This window comes from Agelaius phoeniceus, chromosome 1 (assembly GCF_051311805.1).
Source record: "Agelaius phoeniceus isolate bAgePho1 chromosome 1, bAgePho1.hap1, whole genome shotgun sequence".
NCBI lineage: Eukaryota > Metazoa > Chordata > Aves > Passeriformes > Icteridae > Agelaius > Agelaius phoeniceus.
This window is the reverse complement of record NC_135265.1, coordinates 107169658-107186486: the sequence shown is the minus strand read 5'-3', so window position 1 is coordinate 107186486 and position 16829 is coordinate 107169658. Positions and strand designations below refer to the sequence as shown.

General features: G+C 40.1%; 1 protein-coding gene across 2 annotated transcripts in view; it reads left to right on the top strand.

The window, feature by feature from the left end:
- Positions 1–3193: 3193 nt before the first annotated feature.
- Positions 3194–16829, top strand: part of SLC35D4 (solute carrier family 35 member D4) — a 55065-nt gene continuing 41429 nt past the window's right edge. For both annotated transcript variants that reach the window (XM_077184904.1, XM_054642000.2), the window contains exons 1-5: positions 3194–3340; positions 6830–6876; positions 8590–8667; positions 13024–13105; positions 16280–16357. In XM_077184904.1, the coding sequence (XP_077041019.1) occupies positions 3269–3340; positions 6830–6876; positions 8590–8667; positions 13024–13105; positions 16280–16357 (357 nt within the window). In that variant the 5' untranslated portion in view covers positions 3194–3268. The remainder of the gene's footprint in view (positions 3341–6829; positions 6877–8589; positions 8668–13023; positions 13106–16279; positions 16358–16829) is intronic.

Genomic DNA, 16829 nt, shown 5'->3' with positions numbered 1-16829 from the left:
TAGGGACCCAGGCTGTAACACACAACCTGCAGGCATGACACAGGCTTGTGCCACAAAGGCATTTTAGGATCATAGAATCATTTAGATTATAAAAGACCTTTAAGATCATCAGGTTCATTGGTTACCACAGCACTGCCGAATGCTGGCAAGAGTGGCTTTGTCTGGTGATGCAGTACCAGCATGTTTCTTACCCTCTCTGCACTTAGCCCTGGTGAAAAGAGATTATTTATTTTCCTTTGCAATTGCCTTTTGGGGTATGAAGATTACTGTCATGCTCCCTCTATCTTCTTTGTCTAAAATTAACAGCTTTATATATGAGCAGAATATCAAAGCAATGTCCTGCTGCTCTGGGAAAAATCATTATTCTTGCACAGCTGTACAAGCACTGATTAAGAAAATGTGTTTTGGTAGGTTTTGATTCAGAAAGACATGAACAGTAACTATATATTCTTATGTCTTGTTATGAAGTTTTTAATTTTCAAAAATAAGTCTTCTGTTTTAGTCTCTTGAATATTTCCTGATTAGGCCTTGATCCCATGACCTCTCATATGAATGGATCAAGCTTTGAACTGAATTGTGTTAAAAAGAAATGTTCTGTGAAATGATGTGTAAACAAAATAATTTGCAACACATTCATACCTCCCAATAAAAATAATTAAAAATCTAGATAGAGCAGAAATGTCCCTTCATATTATCAAAATAATTCCAAAGCTGCATAGTGATTACTTTGTACGTAATACAACTCAGTCCTGATAAACAACATTAGCAGAAATTTACATCTTCATTCTTAATCCCTCACTGTAAGTGGCATACAAGAATTCAAACCTGCCTCTGTATTTGGCTGTAAGAAAATATATCATCTTTGCCCCAGTCCCACTTGTACTAAGAAATACTGCAAAAAGCTCAGAGATATCACTGTAATATTTTGCATTAAAGTGATACCCCACTGTAATAAAAAGTCAAAGGTACTCTTACTACATTAGTCTTTGTAGATATCCATAAACTTTACTTACTCTTTTTTAAAGCTTTACAAGCTGAATTTGTGGCACAATGCAAAGTGTGCCTTTGTTTGCCAAATACACTTTTGACATTTGTACATAAACAGATGCTGTGCAAAGTGGAAATGCTGTATCACTCACCCTGCCATCTCTAACACATCCATTACAGTGGCTCATCAGTGATCTCCATGAGCCTGGATGGACCAAACATTTCAGCACTGGAAAATGATGTCTGTGTTGGACCACCACCTTAAAAACCAGATAGGATCATGTCTGATGCACCAAAATACTTGAATTTATCTTGCTCAGTTGTTTGGCTGCTGCACTCTGTTGACCTTGTCTTTTGAGGCTAAACATAGCAGGTTAGACAGGCTCATTTAGTGGATTTGACCACTTAGTGCCTCCCTCCCTCCCTCCCTAGTTTAAGCCATGCTCATAAATAAAGTTCCTTATTTATGCTGCTTTGCTCTGTCCTCTAAAAAGAGGGTGTACGTGTACAGAGAGGGCCTTGTACTTTGTGTTACCTGAACAAAGTCAAGGTAAGAACTGCAAAGATAGGGCCTTGCTAATACCAGGACTGGGAAAAACAAGGCTTACCTAGGCCATAATAAAAGATCACCCAGTAACCATGACCTGACAGGGCGTTTCTTTTCACCTGCCTGGGATATTTATAGTTCACACATCACCAGTGAATCATAGAATCATAGAATAGTTGGTTGGAAGGGGCCTTTAAAGTCAGCCATCTAGTCCAGCCCCCTGCAATAAACAGTGGCTTCTTGTCATGAGTGTGTTTCAGACAAAATTTATTAGGGAAGCCCTCCCATTGAGCCATGAGGTGCAGAAAAGACCCCCTTGCTTCATAAATTCCTGCTCAGAGAGGAGCCAAGGTGCAGCTGAATCCAATCTTAGCCTCAGACTGTCAGTGGTTTAAGAAATTGTAGAGGCGTGATTGAACTTTTGTACAACTTTGTCCTGTAGGATAAATGATGGCAAACCAGGTCTATTTATATAAAAATGAATGATTTATTATGATAAATTATTAAACAAAGAGATCTGACTCAGAATTATTTGCTACACACTATAGAAGATAAAACTACTAGGATAGGATGATACAGTGCAGTCTATCAAAGCAACTATATTAAAGCAATTCTAAATAAAACTAGCAGAAAGAAATAATTATTAAAGCAGAGATTGATGTTAATCACCCATGCCAATGACCATGGGCAAAATCTCTTTCACTCAGCTTTAAGGACTAACTCTGAGGAGTGTGCCCACCCAAAGGAGGAATCTTCATACACGCTCCAAGAAAGGATATGGTAGAAGAACCTAACCATATGTAAATGGACTGGACTTTTATAGTGTACAGTGACTGACTGCCACTCATATATCTCCAAGCCAGCTTAGCAGCTTGTCCGCCAAATCTTTACCTCACTGTCAGGATGCTAATTTGAGGCTGATGTGTCAGACTGGTGTTGTCATAATTCATCACCAAAACCAGCTTGATGCCCTCTTTCAGTCCACCACTGGACTAATAGCCTTGTAAATAACGCATTGTCCAAGTTGCTTGACCACATTCCAGGGCAGGGCATCCTGCTAAACGTCTTCAACTAATCAGGTTTCTCTGAGCCCCGTCCAGCCAGGCTTTGACCACTTCTAGGGATGGTGTGTCCACCACCTGTTCCAGAGTCTCACCACAAGAAACATCTTCCTTACATCTAGTCTAAATCTGCTCTCTTTCAGTTTAAAGCTATTCCCCCTACCATTACATGTCCATGTAAAAAGTCCCTTTGCAGCTCTCTTACAGGTCCCCTTTAGGTACTAAAAGGCTGGTGTAGGGTCCCTCCAGAGCGTTTCCTTCTCCGGTCTGAATATCCCGAAGTCTCTCAGCCTGTCTCCGCAGGAGCGGTGGGTGCTCCAGCCCTCTGACCAACTTTGTGTCCTTCCTGTGGACTTGCTTTATGTAACAGGTCTTTCCCGTGCCGAGTGCCGCGGAGCTGGGCGCAGCACTCCACCTGGGGTCCCACAAGGCAGAGGAGAGGGGACAATGTCCTCCCTCCCCGGCCGGTCACTATTCGGCGGTGCCGCCTGGGCCGCAGCTGTGCCCGGGATGCGGCGCTGCGGCCGCTCCGGCCGCCCTGGGCCCGGCCCGGCCGCAACGGGCCCGGCACGGCCGCCGGGCGGCAGCAGCGGCCCCGCAGAGGCGGCGCCCGCTGAGGCGACGTGTCCCCGGCCCGGCCGATGGCCGCCGCCCGCCGCGCCCGCGCTGACCGATGTATTTGAAGAGGCCGGCGGGCGGCCTCGCCTTCTGCCTCTTCTACCTGGCCTCCAGCTTCACCAACAAGGTGAGCGCGGGCGCGGGGCCGCCCTGCACTCGGACGGGCCGGGCGGAGCGCAGGGAGGTGCGGGGGCGCTGGCTGCCGGTCCGCGGCTGCGGGAGCGGGGGCCAGGGAAGTGCAGGATCCAGGGGCGGGAGGAGGAGAAAGACGGTGCCCTGTGCTTTCCCTGCCCTGCTCAGGGAGAGCCAGAGGACCAGCCCTTCCCGGACGGGACTACCCCAGGAGTGAAAAAGTCCGTGACACTCCAGCCAGCCGCCCATCCCTGTGTGCTCCCCAAACTGCGGATAGGGTGCCGGTTTCGTTTTGCTCAGTGTGCGACAGCTTTACCCTCCCACGACAAATGAGTTCCAGTACTGTCCTGTTTAGGAGAGCAAGGAGGTTGACATCATATCATTCCAATGAATGAAGTGTTATAGAGCCAGAAGTTATGCTGCACTGAAAGTAACGCTGATGCTGTATAAGTTTCATTATCGGGTGTATGGCAACTGCACTCATTCCCACAAGAAGATCTGTTAACTGGAACAATGATATCAACTATCCAAGGGGAAAATGTGAAATATTCAAAGTATTATTTTAGAAGTGAAACAAATATTAACTTCCATGGCAACTTTGTTCCATTGACTACTTAATTAACAGATGAATTAAGGACAAGGATTTTGTTTTCCACTGTGTAACAATTTCATATTAGTGTTGCTGAAGTGTCTAAGCGTAAGAAGTAAGCTGAAGATGGCCACATTGGGAATAAAATTGTATAATTTAAGCATAGTTTGAAAGTAGTTTTTTCACTCTGGGAGGAGGAGTTAGAGTAACTGCTCCATGCTATCCTGTTTGTCAGAGAGCGTGTCTGTATTTCTGGTGTGGATTTCTGAAAGAAAAAAATATTGGTGAAACAATCAGGGTATGAATATTCTGAGGGAGGATTAGAGAAAAGCAGCATTTCATTTCAAAATGAAATATTTTCTGGGCATTGGCCAGTGGTTCCAAGATACATTTGCCATTAAGGATGCTCAAAGGAGACTGAAGTCCAGACATGAAGCAAAGTTGTGGGAAGAGATCATGCAGTTGATTTGACAGACTGCTGGAAGCAGTGATTAGTTAAATAGAAAGGGACTAAAAGAGCTTCTAGGTTGCATCATGGATTGGGAAGGGTATTTATTTGGCTTAACTGTGATTGAGGGGAGGTCATAGGGACATTGACATAGGGCCTCCATTTTCAGACCTGCATGTAGGTTTTAGTGTAATAAAGTATAATATAACCAGAATATAGACCTTTCAGTTGTTGACGGTGGTGTGCAAATGCAAGCAGGGGTACAGACGTGTAGCTTGATTGTCCTGATTTAAAATGCACGTGGCATTTTTTTTTACACAGCTGTATGTGTAAAAAGACCTGTTGTGAATCAACATGCCTTGTGTCTGTATGCTGATACCAGCTTATTAGTGACACCCCACAAACTTGAAAACTGGACCTTGCAAGGTGCTCAGCACAGTTTTTTTTCTCTCTGCTGAAATTTTTCAGCTTCTCCTTTTGCCCTTTACAGTTTCTGCTGGCTCCTGGAAGGAACAGCAGGTACCTTTCATTTCCTCTGAGGAAGCTTCAATCATTCTTCTCCTTTGCAGAAGTGGTATTTATATACTTCATCATGGCAAGTTGTTAGACCTGGAAGGCATGTATTTGTGCCTCACATTTGCATATATACATATTTAGTGTGAAGAGACACTAGCATCCATACATGCAGGCCCAGACAAAGCAGGCTAAAGCAATGACACAGATTTTGCTTTTTACCCCCATGTATTACATCTCTAATGGGCTTTATGGGCTGCTTAATATTTTACACAATGTGTAAGCAGAATGTTAAATCTGTAAGATACATTAGCCATAAGGAGACAATTATGTTTAGATTATTGCTCTTGGTTCTGCCAAAGATTGCCTGTTTGGTATGATATGATTTTAATTGACTGGTGCTCATGGCTTTTTGTTCCTGTTAATCCTTTTCCATTCAGTGTGATGTATGGACTATGTTCAGAAAATGAAAGTGCAATTCAGATGACAGCCTTCTCCATTTTTCAGCGTGTCCACTCCATGCCTCATGTCCTTTAGTGTCTGTTACTTTCCACAGTGACTGAGGCAGCATCCAGCAGTTCTGGCCTGGGAAGTGTCATGAATGAGTGATTTAGGTCACTCAGAGAATCACCAGCAAAGGGATGGGCAAAAGCAGATTAATATTAAAGTGAAATCACAGTAAAGTTTGTTGGTGAGGTTCATTCTACTGCCATCAATACTACATTATTACAATGTTACATCATTATTGCATTACTACATCATTACATCTATGCCATCACTATTAGATGGTTAAAGCAGACAGAGGAAAATCAAACTAAAATCAATCAATCTAAAAATCAATAAACCAAAAATTATCTGCATGGAAGTAAGAACAGGGAAGGGAATAAGACACTGAGTCACAGCATTCATAGTGGACTCACTTGCCAAACTTAACCCCAGATTTGATCAATGGTTTAGTCTAAAGGTTATAGCAGCACTTAAACATAGCAGCTCTTAATCAAAAGCTTAATTTCAACAATTTAACAAAAGACTCATATAGAATTTAATATAGGCACGACAGTGACTCACTATCTTACTTATAAACCTGATGTACTTAAGAATCAAAGAGAGCAATGAATTCATAATGAATTTTCTACATAATATATTCATAATGAATTTTCTACAGCATATCCACATTCACAGACACTCAGACCTAAAGGGACATGTACAAGGTATACCCAGGAAAAATTGCCCTCAAATTCAGTGAAGTACTCACTTTGTATGTCCTTGCATCTTCTTTATGAGCAAAAGATTGACTCTTGAGTAGTGGTTGGTATCAGCCCAGGATCCATCATCGTCCTTCAGAGATCTTCCAAGTGTAGCAAACTAGCTGGCTCTGGGAGGTGTCCCACTCAGAGGGAGGATGCTGATTGCATCCTGCTGTGGTCCAGGAGAGCTTAAAGGGTCACACTCAGGACTGCTGCCTATAGGGTCACAAGAGAGTTGGGTTTAGACAAAGCGATTTTCCTTCCTGGCCTCAAGGCGGGTTGGTAACATTCTTTGAAAGTTCAATAATAAAAATGTTGTTCTACTTGGGTTCTTATACAGGCAAGAAAAATTAATCTCCAAAGCTGTTTGTTAAAAAGCAGGAGCTCGCTGGACAGCATTAAGTTCCTGAGAGCTAAAGTGTTCCTGATGAGCTCAAGTGAAACTTAGCCCGGGTGCTGTTCATTGAGATTGAGGCCTGTCAAGCACTTCAGAGATCACAGTGAAGCTATGAGGGAAGGGGCAGGAAATACAGCACAACAAGTGAAGTTACTAAACATTTTTTTGTCTTTTCTACCAAAATAAAGCAAAATGAAAACTTTTTGTGTTTGTTTTGTAGCTTGTGATTGTTTGTTAATATTACGAACAGTCGGTGTTTGATGTCCATTAATTTGCTATTTGTTTTCCAGTATGTCCTGTCTGTCCTGCAATTTACCTACCCTACCCTTTTTCAAGGGTAAGTATGGTTTTAAGAATTGTGGTTTTTTTTAACATCTTGCTGTTCCATGCTGAAGCTAACTTTACTACTTCTTGTTCTTACTGGCTTTTGCTGCCTAGACATCCTTCATGAAGCCTTAATAAAGCATTCATTAATGTGTCTTGGTTAATTTTTAAACATCATGGAGTTGATGTAATTGAGATACGTAGAGTCCATAATTTCTCATTTTCCTTAAAATCAGCGTAGAAAAGTAGCAATTTCAGTATAACCTCTTTTCTTTGGAAGAGAGGAAAATGTGCATTTATAGTGCATTCTTTTGCTGTGCTAGAGAAAACCAACCTTAAAACCCTCTTTTGGCATTCACAAATACCATGTTCCCTCTTTTCATGCTTAGCCTTGGTTGTAAGTCTCCTCATGAATTACTATTATATCTTAATTACTGTAATGAGAAATTTAATGTTTTGACAAATGTCCATATACACCATCAATGCTGTTGATGAGACATTTAGTGAAAATCTGGCCTCTTGGAGCCAAGACTTCCCCCATTTTTGTGTTAAAATCTGCAGACACTGGGTATCTTTACTTCCTCTTCTGCTGCTTAGCATGGCTTACATTTTTGCCTGACTTGCAGTCCCAGGACTACAATCAACTCTAGGAATAATTGCCTTGGGAATCTCCACTTTGAATCTAGTCAGCTCATTTAGATATGTAGTAAATGCTTTCTTCAGTTTTGGCACACACACAGAGACTGTCTCTTGCACAAGGATTTTATCATATGGGGAGAGGGTTATGTAATTTGTGTAAAATAGACGTAAATCAGCAGAAAAGTGTAATTCAATGGCAAGCAACTGCCTTATCGCATATGCGTTACCACAGTAATTACCTTTTTCTATTATTTGGAAATGCATTTAATATCTTAATATTAACATCTTAATATTTTCCCCTGAGTTCTGGCTTTTAAAAGTGACCTTTCCTTGGATTTTTTTAGAGGCTCAGATGGCACTGAAATGCACTGAAAGTGTCACTTTCATTTAGACCTGTGACAGATGAGCAAAGAGGAAAAGGATGTAATTCTCAGTTCATGCTCTTACTGTTCATTGTCTTGGTTTTGTTCCCTGTATAAACTAAGACTATACTGCATAGTCCTTAGCATCTGAAACTGTCACAAACTTCTGTCTTTAAACCTGAGACAAGAGGAATTTTTTCACAATGAAGCAGATGGGATTTCACCACTAGCTGGGATAGAGCATAGTCAAACCTGCAGCAAATGTCAGGGAAACCTGGCTTTTAAGCTCTCACGTTCTCTTCATCCAAAAAAAGGTGAAGTGAGCTGTGATAGTAGCATTGAATATTTACCACTATGCACTAGTACTGCATAGGGTGAATATTTGTTTATTTGTGTATATGTGAGAAAGATTCTAAATAATTGCTTAAATGCATTGCAATGAATGGGTGTCATAAATAAGCCCACTTCTATATCTATTATGGATGTATATGTAATTTAACATTATAATACAGTATCTCTGTCTGAACTGTGCTAGATATTCAAGGATTTTCACCCAAGGAACATGGAACACCTCTCTTAAAACCACTAGCTTAAGGAAGAAGAAAGCTGATAAATTATTTTAAAGTGTAGAAGAAATCGATGTGCATTACTTGCTACTTATTCTAACTTATCTGCACATATTCCCTAGGCCTCACATATTATTTCCTAGTGTCATTCTATTTCAGGTGGCAAACATTGGTGGGTGGACTTCTGCTTCACATCTCCTGGAAGCTGGGCTGGGTGGAGATAAACTTGTGTTCAAGGTACTGAAGGTTTTTTGGTATCTGCCAAATACTTATTTTCTGTAGCTGCATTACAACATAGTTAAGTTGTTCATGGATGTTATGAACTGGCTAAAATAGAGTTTGATGTATGTGGGGGTGTGGGTGTTCTGCTTCACAGATGTAGAAGAGAACTCACATTTTAGTTAAATGGGTGTTCAATGACATACTTAAACCAACTACTTTTATAAAGTGGATTTAATTTAAACTTGGTAAGACAACCAAAAATCCCATAGTGAAAACAATAAGGATGTCTTATCCAAACATCTGTCCCTAAGAAACAATCTCTTCCCTGGATTGTTTCTTGGTATTGTAAGAGAAACCTTGGTAATGTTAGTTAAGAGCATTGACACAATCTTCTGCAAAACCCTCAGAGCTGTGAAGTCTACAAATGTGATCTGCCTTTTTCTGAGAGCTGGGTCACATAAATGGGGATCATTTGCCTTTTCCTAACTGATGTTAACAATAAAACTCCAAATTAAATGGTGCTTTGTAGACAAAGATCATCTGCTTGAACTGAGTGTGACAGCACAATTCAGAAGAGTCATCATGCTGTACTCTGCTCAGGTGGATCCATTCTGCAGTATGGAGTGCAGCATCTTTTTCATTGTGCAAAATGGTATCATTTAGAAGATGTATGCCCACAGCAATCATTGGATCTTCATCTCAGGAGATACTAAAAACCTTCCTGGGCAATGACCTGAGTAATGTGACTTGACTCTGAAGCTGAGAGAGTTTGGACTAAATGACTGCCAGACACCCCTTCTAATGTAACTTTTTCTCAGTGATTCTGTATTAACAAGTGACAACTGATGAATTTTCTGTTTGACATTCAGACAGTTGGCTTGAAAAACTGAATTTCCTCACTTGGAATGAAATCCTGTGAGTATGTCAGAAAAACCAGGCTGTGTTCTCTTTTCCTGTTCATGCAAGTGATTACATCACTACGGAAATATAAGTGAGGTCATAAATGAAAACAGAATTCAGTTTCCTATTTTATAGCTGCAATAAACTGAGGATATCATAAAAGCTGTCAGTGACTTTGGCAGAGACAGGATTAGAGTCCAAACCTTGCTTTACTGGCAGTTACTGATACATATATATATTATTATCAAATTTATAGTTTTAATGCAGATTTTGTCATCACAAAACAGTCTAGAAGAATACAGCCATCAGTAATGTCCTTTTATAGTTCAGCTTTTCTACACTAATGATTACTTCTGCTTCAAATCATGAAATTGAAGAAGTTGAATCTTTTTTTTCCCAGCTTGGTAAAGATTTTTTTTTCTTTTCAAAACCTGGGAAGACATTAAAGAAAATAGAGGACAAGAACCATTCACTGATGTTGAAGAGGTTGTTTTTATATAAGAAAGGCTTGGATGAAAAATTAGTTCATCTTTTGACCCTGGAGACTTGAGGCCACTAGATGTCAGCACACTGTAGGGAAAGGGGTAGAAATCCCTCTTCAGAAACCTCTTCGTTGGCTTGATTAATACAGAATACCTGTTCTAGAATAAACTGAATGGAACAAGCAGAATTAATTTACATGCTTTGGCTATAATTCATCCAGCTATTTAAGCGTGAGTTTAAACCTGCCTTTCTTCACAAAGATTAGGCACATGCTTTATTGCTTTGCAGAGGTAGATTTGTAACATCTCCAGTATTAAAAAAAAAAAAAAAATCAAAGCCAAAACAAAAAGCAGCCTGAAAACCCAGACATGGGAACCCTCTAAACCTCCAAAGCATTACCAAGAAAAAAACTCATCAATAAACAAACAAACAATCATAACATGCAAAGGTGATTTTAATGCTACTACTGGGATATGGACATTTCCATCCCCCCTTACAAAATATCTGTCTCTGAATCTATCTGTTGGTTAGAGGGGAGGGTTTTGCCTATGTGTAGGCTACCTAGGAGCATCATAGCCAGTCTTCAGTCTCAAATGCTTCAAATAATAAACTGCCATCCATTTGTTTATGTCCACAAAGACTCGATTTTTCTGTCACATGGACTGATCTCATATACTTTCTGAGCCAGTTCATGTTATCCCAAAGTGTCTCAGCAGAATTAAGTTATTACATAGAGATCATTGCCCTTTGTCTAAAGTCCAGAATACTAACCTCACTATAAAGACCAAATAAAAACTTATTATTTAGAGTAATCTCACTGAGGTTTTATGGACAACCTGCTTTGCTTCTGCTTCCCCCCAGGACATACTATAAGGAACTTTCTCTCTTTGCTTCTTTACAGCAAATGTTGACTGTCTGCAAAGCTTTTTTTTTATCCAAAACAAGGGCTCTGTGGAGCGCAGAGGAACATGCAGCATCTGCATAATGCTTCCAGTCTGCTGCCCAGCTTCTGCCTAATCCTTATAGGCACATAAGTCTGATGTGTTCTGATTGGCATTTCTTGTAGTGCTGCATTTCATCCATAGCTAAGCAGCAGCTCAGAGCCTTTCTTTACGTGTTGTTTGGGGGAATCTACCCATTGCCTATCACGGGATTTGGATTTAGCCCCACAACAATCACAAACTCATCAGTTCTCTTCCTACTTTGCATGTACATCAGTGTGTTGCCAACAGGAGAAGCTGCTAATTGGTTTACATACAAGACAGATTGTTGATGCTGACACGTTACATCAAACATCCGTGCATTCTTTTTCAGTCCTGAAATTCCCACTTGGCAGCATAAAATTCTACCCTTACATCATGGAAAAAGCATCTGAAGTCCTTTTCCATTGCACTTCACAGAATTGCTTTGGAGACGAAGACATATTTGGGATTCCTACAATTTAGTGGTGGGGAACATGAAAGAGTGGTATTTTTATGTTCTAAATGAAAATTTGGTTTTTATCATGTGTTCCTTTTATCTTCCCAGAGCCACTTTCTTTTCTTCCCTCCCCCTTTCTTCAATTTATTGCTGTTCCAATAGTGCAGGGTTATTTTTTTTGGTGTCTGATGTGAATTCATTGGTAATGAGGTATGACAGTATTAGATCTTGGACTTGATGAGACTCCAGTTGAAGTCAATAACCTCAAAAGGAACAGTGTTTTTATAAAAATTTATGGAAACAAGTCAAGAAAACCCAGGGCAAATATTTATGCCAGTTAAAGGATCTAAACATTATTTTTGTGACCCTGGGTTTTTGTTGTCTTGGAAAATTATATGTATAATAACAGAGGAAATATGGTATTTATGGTTTTTCCCTTGTCTGTGATTACATTAATCTTTGTGTATGTTTTATCTTTGTTCATACTGTTCTGATTTCATTGTTTAGTGGTCTGTTTTCTTGTGTTCCATGAAATGTGTTGGTGTACCAGTATCTACAATTACATTCAAGTTGTACATGTTAATTGGAAGTGTAATGCAAACGAAGGAGTTAGGTTTTGTTTTGAGAACAAGCAGTTTGGTTTTGTTTTGAGAACCAGCACTGCCCATTAACATTTTCTCCACTTTAATTCCAAGGTTGGGAAGAGTGAATGGGGCAGCCATGTCTTCAGTCCTGGGAAGCCCTTGATTCAGGCCTTTACCTCACAGCTACTGCTTTCTTCCCTTGCCAAAAATCTTACATTATTCTCTCTGAAATTTACCACCTACCTGATCCCTTTTTTCCCTTAAGAAACAAGATCAAAAATAGGAGAAGCGCAAGTTCTGAAGCCCCTTCTCAGAACTGAAATGTGACCCTACAGCAGTAACCATGTCTAAAAGAAAATTAATCAGATCAATCTGATGACTTCATTCCTCCATTAGTTGTCAAACTGCCTCTAGGAGTTTGGCTTAGTCAAAGGAACATGATTAGGAAATCTCAAGAGATAGGCTTCCACAGAGACATTCTGATCTTTAGGAAGAATCTCTTTGTAAATCTGGCTGAGAAATGAATGTGTGGGTGGCCCAGTGTATTTGTAGATAGTAAAAATGTGTGCTGTCTGTGCAAGTGAGCCATTTTATGCCTTCATTTGTCAAGTTTTGTTCCTTTCACAGAACATCAAGGAAATTAGTTTAAATGTCTTTCCTTTAATACCAATGGAAATAATTTCTAAGGGAGGAGAAAAACCAAAAAACAACATTATTTTGGAGGGAGAGGAGCCAGGGAAAGAGTAAAACAAAGGAAATATATCGGCAGTTAGTTCCTCTCTTGGATTAGACAAAATGAATAATTTCTAATTTGGACTCCTTAGTAAATGGGAAGAATACTGAGCAATCTGATACTGACTTTACCATGCAAATGTTTGAAATTAATGTACATATATATGTATTATTACATTCTTTGCAAGCAACTATTGCTTTCTATTTGTAAACAGAATGTGGTGAAATAATGGGATTTTAATTGCTTTCACAGGTCTGAAATCCTGTCATGGCTTCCTGCATCAGTACTTTTTGTGGGCATTATTTATGCTGGCTCCAGGGCACTGTCTAGATTGGTAAGAAACAAACCAGTAGAAGTCAGCTCTTTATTACCTCTACTTCATAAACAAAGACCATTTCCTTCATACATGGTGTTTAATGCTGTTCCTGGGTTGAGGGAGAAGGAGGGAGGAGGACTAAATAACAGATCCATTGTTAGTGGAGCTAATGCAGTGGTCCAGTTCTACTAAGCATCAAAAAGCATCTCTGTGACAGTCTGAAGCACTCAGCATCTCTACAGAGTACTTAGTGTTTTACTGAACAGATCCTCAGTGGTCTGAATTGTACAGGTAGGGAGGAAGCTGAAGAAATCAGTAGCTGTAACTTTGCATAAGCAGGAATGAGATTGTGGGATCTGTGGGAAATCCTTCCAGGAAACTGATGAAGACTATTTCAATGAGAAGGTTTTGATTCTTTGCAAGATTTGAAAAAATAAATAGAAAGTTGGAAAGAGATTATGGGAAGGGTTAGATTACTCCATTTTAGGATTCATTTGCATCACAGTAATTCACCAAATGTTTACAGAATGTCAAATCTCCTTTCATGAAACTTGAATGCTTTATGCCTAAATTATATAGTCTTCTCTAAAAAAAGTAAAATAAACTGGTGGCATTTATTTTTTTAAAATAACAATATTTTGCTGCTGTTGTGCAAGTTCAGATCCTGCACTAGTTCCCTTCTGCATTCTGTCGATGCATCTTAATGTAACTCCAGAGCCAACTTGCCCCTCTCAACTCCTCAGCCCTAAGCAGGATCAAAAGGTTTACCAGATTCTGAGTGCAGTGATCCCTTGAAAATCCCAGTAGAGAGATAGAGCAGAAAAGAACAGGAGGTCTTTTTCCTTGTAAGCAAGGTTGGGGGTCTTATCTTGGACACAAATAATCTTGGGAAGGCATGTGCTCAGAAGCCCCATGCTCTCAGATCAGTTCTCTCTCAGTGTGATTGCATTTAGTTCCTCTTGCTTCCTTGTCGAACGAAGTTCCACTTGCCTTCTTTAGTGTAAGGTAATCAAAGTCCCATAAGGAAAGCCCTGTCTGGAAGCACCAATAAAGCACCATTTTCTCCTTGTTCACCCTGGGTGGTGAAGTTAAGAATCACATCCTCTCTGTTATTTCTTCTTAACTTCCTGGTCATCCTGCAAGTTACTGTATTTACCTCCTGCTCCTGCTCTGGTCATTCATGAGTGAACTGCACTGGAGTGGCAGAAGGGCTGTGAAGGGTTTTGATTTGTATCCCAAATCTTTCTTGAGGAGCATCTCACATTTCTTAATGGCTTTTGTTGTACGTGAATGGGGATTTAGAGATCTAATTCTGTGGCCATTTTACAAGGCAAGACAAAATGAAAAGCAGTCTTAGGCCATAATTATTATTGCAGTGGGGCTAAATTCAATCCTATGTAGAAGCTTTGCTTACAATAACTTTGTCTACAACAATTTTATGACACAATGAAAATGAAAGTGGACTCTCCCAAACTCATAGCTGAATTGGCTCATCTCAACAGCATATTTTAATTAAGTAGGTTTATTTCTAAAGCAGAAATTATGTGTACTTTTATTATCAAATCCAAGGGGAACCACTTTCAAACACTCCTGTATACTGGCAAAGCTACAACTTTAATCTCTATTTGTGCCTCTTCCTAGAGGTGCTGGCAATCTCCCCAGACCAAGGATTCAGGGCTAGAACTGGAGGAGGACTGCTTAGCTCTGGACTGTGATGATTTAAAAAAGTATGCAGAGCCATGAGAGCAGATTTGTTCAGAGTGTATTCACCCTGCCTGCCCAACCAGTAAACCTTTCTTTTCATAAGCATTAAGCCCACTCACAAGTTTAAGAAATACTTGCATCAAAGGCAATTGACATATGGAGAAGGTTAAGTGGGCTAGGCAAACTGGAGCCATTGTTGGCTCCAAAACACATTTGGAAGAGCCAAAAGCAGAAGGGAGGAAAGAAAAACCCAACAAATTGGCTTTCACAAAGGGAAGAATGTAAATTCTGCTGTCAACTTTCCTTGTTTATGGGTATTTCTTGTATTTCCTATTACTGTGTCAAGCTCAGAGTACTTTTATGTTTAATACTTCTGGGTTTATGTTCTCAGTTATCCAGCAACAGGGTTGAGAATTGGTTTTCAGTACCGGTGAAGCTGGTTCCAACAACTTCATGCCAGTTGTGTTTGTGTGATTTCCATTCTTATTTTGGTGCAACTGTTGTGACTATGGACCCACCCCAGTTGTCATTATGACTTAAATTGTTTAATCAGCAATGCTTATCTGGCTTCTTTTCTCTAACATGTAAAGAAAAGAAAATTACAGAAAATATGCAAAGTCATATTTGAGAGATATTTGCTGCTTATATCACCTGGTACTTAAAAGTTTGGACATTACTGAGAAATTAATCCATTCTCTGCTACTGCGATTTAAATACCATATACGAGTGGGGAAATACTGCTTCCTAAATTGGCTTAGTCTTTAGATTATCTTAATCAGAGTAGAGAATTGCTTCTGTTTCAGCTGTCTGAGAGACCATGGATCTGATTTGGAGGAAGTATTATGAACCACTAATTCTGGCTGGGTTTGCCTGGGGCAATGGGTGTTTGATTCATTATTGTTATCATTGGGGTTTGTTTCTTAATGATTTCATGTTGGGATGGTGTCCAGATACCTCAGTGGGTATAATTTCAACATCATTGTGTATGAACTATTGCATTTCTATCCTAATTTTGGGCAGCTCTTCCTAGCAGTAACTGAAAGCAATCACCTAAAATTGTCTTGCCCACAAATCTGTTGCTAGGAGTCACACTGTATTCTTAGTACCAGCAGACTGAGATGGGACAACAAATGAGAACTGTTTGCTGTGGAGGCTGAAGATCCTGGATCAGAGAGGGAGGACTAGAGTCTGAAACCTGGAGCAAATTTCACTGGGGTAGCTGGGTACAAACAAACTGACTGAGCACTCAGCAGTGGGAGACACAGCAAGCAGGTCTGCAGGGGGGTCTGCATTTAAAGATGCCTGTGCCCATGTGCTAGTGATTGGAATGGGCTAAGTCTCTTTCAGGTGATGTGGCATGGGTTTACAGCTTCAAAAACAAAACCCCAAACCACAGACATGTGGGACAGCTGTTTCTAGGAGGAGTGCCCCTTCCTATGTGTGTGACTGCTCTGGGTTGATTTGAGCATTTTTGTTCTCTCATGGCAGCCAATCCCGGTGTTCCTCACTGTGCATAACGCAGCAGAAGTCATAACCTGTGGGTTCCAGAAGTTTGTGCAGAAAGAGGTAATTGATCTATTAGTCTGTGATAGAACTGTCCCAGAACAAGATACCTAATTTCTCTTAATACAGGCATCAGTGCCATGTACTTTTTTGGACTCACTGTAATAGCAATTCATTACTGAGACCCTGAGAGAGCTTTTTGTGTTGACAAGTATCTATGCTGATGTTTCCTTTCCCCTTATTTGATGAAATACTGCAAATACATATCACCAGTCTGATCTGCGTTTTTAAGACTGGCTGTCCCTGCTTATCTTTTGCTTTTGAAAATTAATATTCCCTCTCTCTCATGCCCCACATAAAAATCTCATTGTTTGAGCTGAGAAGAATGAGGACTATGGCCTTAGATCTAATCAGTATAATAGATCTTGTGTATTGTATAATTACAGATAGGTCACATCTCCACATAAAATGCAGGAGGAATGGGCATTTTTGAATTTTTTTTGAATGCTTGAGATTTTACCCCTATGAAAGTCAG